Below are 5,000 nucleotides of genomic sequence, written 5' to 3'. Positions count from 1 at the left end.
ACTCAAGCAGTGTCTCTGGAACAGGTGGATTTATTTTTTAAATTGAAAGTCAGATTTTTTTTTTTTTTCTAGCCATCTGTAGCAATCAGTAGCTGGCATAACGCAAAGTCTGGACATAGTAGATGGCTTCCAGATAAAGGCAATATGACACGAGAGTTACCATAGTCAGTGGAAGCTGACTCACCGATTTACCTTTTAAAAACAAACGGCACCTTTTAATCTCACAGCGTTAATATCACTGTCTCGTAAAGCTCCCAACACACATTTTTTTTTTTTTTTTTTTTTTTTTTATCTGCCTGATCACGATATCTGCCATCTGAATAGAGCTTTCTTTTTAAATGTCACTTCTTATCTCTATCCCTGCAACCAAGAAACGCTTAGGTTGAGAGGTCTTACACAATAGGCAATATACATGTTGTCCATATTTGGGCTTCGCAGGCGATAAGAACCCTTATAAATCGCCTTCAAATTGAGTAAAGATTTTGGTGTTGAGACATTGGGTAAATTGAAAAATTTGGTCTGTCAAGACTTTGAAATTAGTTTTGCTAAGCGATTTAATATAATGTTTAGCACATCTCGTGGAAGCCTGATGGTGATGTTACATTAAAGTTGTACTTTATCAATATTTCTTTCTCTCAAATCTCATATCTGTATTTGATGCAACTAGTAACCCTCCCATGAGCTGATATATCTGATTCGTTTGAAGTACCTGGCCCATGGCATTTGACTTCAAAACATTATCTTTGAAAAGCTTTATCTTCGTCAGTGACCTCAGTAGCGAACATTCTTGTTAGGTAATTTTCGTTATAGAAGGTAACTGCAGTGTTTTTTTCTTCTCCAAATTGTTTTTCTGGAATTCTTTGCGGTAAAAAATAGAGTAGGCAAAACTATTTTCTTAATTTTTGTTTCCTGTTCTGAAACTTCATCTTCACATTTTCTGTGTGAGATCGGAACCTTTTCTGGCTGAAGTACCACTGACGAATCCACCTTTAATTTTTTTTCAAGGATGTGGATCGGCATGTAATACTTGCATGTAATATTATGTTTTCCAAAGTTGAGTCATTTTAAATCAAATCAGTTTTGTGCAGACATTGTGTATATTTGATGGTATATAGTCACTCGGCAACATTTGGAGATGTACATTTACTACCTGCCTTATTACCATATTCATCAGCTATGTTGGATGAACCACCATGAGTAACATTAATGGTACAGTGTTGTGTTCTTTCATTCTTGATAATGATGAGTATTCAAAAATATTAACAATATTATTCCGTGTCACTAACCTCTCATCGTCATTTCTCTGTACCTCATTCATCACCATTATGTACCCTAATTAATCCTCGGCTCCTTCCTTCTGTACAGAAAAGAATATCCTAGACGTCCCGGATTGCCGAAAGTGTTACATGAAAGACGCACTTGGTAGATGTCGAGAGATTATGTTCTGCAAAGCCGGCTCGTTTGCTGACGTCAGGCTAGGCTTGTCTACTGCGGACATGGAGCGTCTTCTGGCTATTGGTTGAGACTGTGTGCATGCGTACTTGTATGAGTGTGGGTATCTTTGCGTTAGAGTGTGTATGTGTGTATGTGTACACGTGTGTATGTGTGGCTACGTGGATATGTTTCATTTTTGGGATGTCAAATGTAACGATTTTTTAAAAAATAGGTTTATTTTCTCAGAGTGAATGTTTAATGTCATCACGCAATCTGCATTTGGTATCAGAAATCTATTTAGATTTCTTTTCATTTTCAGATACATTATAAACAAAAAATGATGTCATTTCCTGTAAAGAAAATACAATTCATAATTTATGTACAGCGCTGTATTTCAGTGCGATTCTTAGTTACTGAAGCACTTTAATGAGTACATTAACTTACTGTTAATTTATATTTCTTAAATAATCCACATCACATTTTTTTGTGATACATTCACGTTGTTAATGATATAGGTATACCAACCTCATATTTAAATGTATAAAAAATAAAACATGGAAAATGTTCAAATAGAAATTTTTAATCTTTGCCATTATCTTTTATTTTTTGTGGTAAATTTTCTAGCTCCATGTTACGTTTTCGACACTTGAACATGTCAAAGATAAGGAAATTCGACATATATCATTCAAGCATTATTTCACTTCAGACAGCCAAGACTTCAGCCGACTGCTTATTATGTATATCGATGTTTCCATAACCCTACAGTAACCAGACGGTTGAGGTTATAATCCTCCGTCTTAAGTAACCCATGTACTTAATTACTGTATTATTACTCTTTTCATTTTCATCGGTTTAAGATACAATACAGTATGTGGACAAAGGATAAAGAAACATCACCGTAGTTCACAAATATTTAGTTCACAGCAACAGCACACTGACAAACATGGATGACTGCTGTACAGTAGTCAGTATAATTATTTTCTATTGTAACATTTACTGGTCTCTAACATTTTTTTTTTTTTTTTGCGATGTTCTACCTCCTCAAATTATATTATTTATGGCTGCTTCCATCAGATTAGCGGCCTCTGTCAAATAATGGACGATATTTTACAGATATTGTGGTAAATGTTGAAAAAGGATAGCATTAATGCAATTTCACAATACAAGGTATTTAATTCCCATTTCGAGTAACATCTTCAGAATTAAGAAATTAAGCGTGTTAATTTATACCAGTTTCGTTTCATATAAATTGTATTGCGTGAATTCAACTTATAAAAAATACCACAAGAAGGCAGTTAACGACTAAGCATCCTGGCGTAGTTATTCGTGTCAGTTATGAGGCTAATTGCAGTATACGATGGTAAAGGCATTTTAGTAAAGAAATATATTATTCCAAAAATACAGTTATTGGCTTCAGTAAATCTCGAAAAAATAACAAATCTAAAATCAAGGACGGGAGCACTAAATGATAAAAATCGTGATATTTGACTTTCTCACAATTTCCCCTCCAGAGGCCGCTAAACTAATACATGGGACAATTCACTTCTCTCACAACCTAAAAATATATTCTGACTTTTTATACTAAAGACTTATATATATCATCAAGAGTTATGTGCATCACAGTATTAACAAAGGTTCCTTAAACGGAAAAATAGCATTCAAAGAAAACTTTGCTTGAGGGACATACTTTAGTGAAGGAAATACAGCTGAACAGCGGATACTTACACACTTATTATACAGTGATTTTGATTCATGTGGATTGTACTGATTCTTTCACACTTTTCCAATAAGGGAGACGTGCCTACATAAACATATCACAATCAGAATAGCTAAGAAATCGCTAGAATATTAATTTTGTAAAATAAAAAAAATTTACCTACACTAACATGATAAATGTATATTCACTCCTATAGTTTCGTCTCTTACATTCCAACAAACATACATTATCGATAAATCTGAATGTGTCAAGACGAAGAGCATGTATTCCATCTCCGTTGTTGTCATATATAGTAACTTCAAAGACCATGTGGATGAATTTAAATATCATCGTCGTAGAGGGAAGGGTCTCTATTGCTCCTCTGGATGAGTGGAGCAACCTGGTCTTGACCCACTCTTTTCAATTCTGTAGATTGATTACATATTACTGACCAGAAAGAAGTGAGTCAGAAGTTTATCGTGGGAAAGATGGATATTTTGTTAATAACTAATTGGAAGATCAAACTCTTCGAACGGTAAAATCGGGCGCTAAAAAAATATTCACGGTTCCATTCTAGAATTTTACGCGCGGGAAAAGGAACGATCAGGAATAAGGGTTAAAATGGAAGCCCCTCTAGTTCTAACCTCATGACTACTCTTCGTGGACGTGGAAGAACAATGGAAGATCTCTAGATATCGGTTTTGGAAGATCATGAATATCGGTTTGGAAGATCATACATGTTGGTTTGGAAGACCATGAGTTCTGACTCCGTTGTTTCACGCAGAACAGGTATAAACGCACAGACATGGCAAAACTACGTGATTCGGCTACGAACTGGCCTTATTTGGAAGAACTGTTACGGGGAAGACTCGAAATTTCAACACACTAACCTCTCGCTAATTGTAATAAATGGGAGAACTCCAACATCCTGAAGTTTCTGTGGAAGAGCATATAACGTGGTTTATGTATAATAATACCTTAAATTGGTGTTTCTGTAAGGAAGATCTATACGCTTTGTCCGTTTCGGTGGATGCACTTGGCATTTGGTCGCAAATATTGTGGCTTTACATATGGTATGGTACGTCGTTCATTAGGGTGAAATACAATATCTATATATATATATTTTTATATTTATATATGTAAATACATATATATATATATATATATATATATATATATTTACATATATACTTATATATGTATATATACACACATATATACACACTTAAAAAAATATATATACACATATATACATATATATATACATATATACATATATATACACATATATATATATTTTCATGAACCAATGAACCAAAAAAGAAAATGTATAGCGTTTTCAGTCCATTATTTTAAGGCCAGTGTGATAGGACTTTCAGATCTTTCTCAGTACAGAGACTATACGCTTTAACGCTAAAGTCTCGTACGGTTGGATCATGCACACGGAAGCCATAAGGAAACACTGTGAAAGTTTAATATATTTCAGATAGTTGATCACTTTGCCTGAACAAGTAGGTCATTCGGCTAAGCGACCACCATCGAATTCAGGATCTTTCAGGTATTGATCACTTAGTTATGTCTGGAAAAAAAAACTGTTTTTATCAGTTACGCGTGGTGATAAGTAAACATGTTATTTGCATTACTTTTCACCACCTTTGGAAGGTCAAGAACAAAGTGTCAGTTGAATTTTCAGCGGTGCAACATGCAGCATAATAATATTAACAATGATAATGATAATAATGATAATAATTATAATGATAATGTTAATACTAATAGTAATGATAATGATAATGATAATGATAATGATAATAATAATGATGGTGATAATGATAATAATGATAATAGTGATAATAATAATAATAATAATAAT

At 33.7% G+C, this 5,000-nt stretch overlaps 1 protein-coding gene across 3 annotated transcripts in view; it reads left to right on the top strand.

The window, feature by feature from the left end:
- Window positions 1–2,022, top strand: part of LOC125041415 — an 8,779-nt gene extending 6,757 nt beyond the window's left edge. For all 3 annotated transcript variants that reach the window (XM_047636363.1, XM_047636362.1, XM_047636364.1), the window contains exon 5: window positions 1,366–2,022. In XM_047636363.1, the coding sequence (XP_047492319.1) occupies window positions 1,366–1,523 (158 nt within the window). In that variant the 3' untranslated portion in view covers window positions 1,524–2,022. The remainder of the gene's footprint in view (window positions 1–1,365) is intronic.
- The last annotated feature ends 2,978 nt before the right edge of the window (window positions 2,023–5,000 follow it).

Source organism: Penaeus chinensis, chromosome 30, assembly GCF_019202785.1.
Source record: "Penaeus chinensis breed Huanghai No. 1 chromosome 30, ASM1920278v2, whole genome shotgun sequence".
In the NCBI taxonomy this organism is placed as follows: Eukaryota; Metazoa; Arthropoda; class Malacostraca; order Decapoda; family Penaeidae; genus Penaeus; species Penaeus chinensis.
This window is presented reverse-complemented; position numbering and strand designations above follow the sequence as displayed.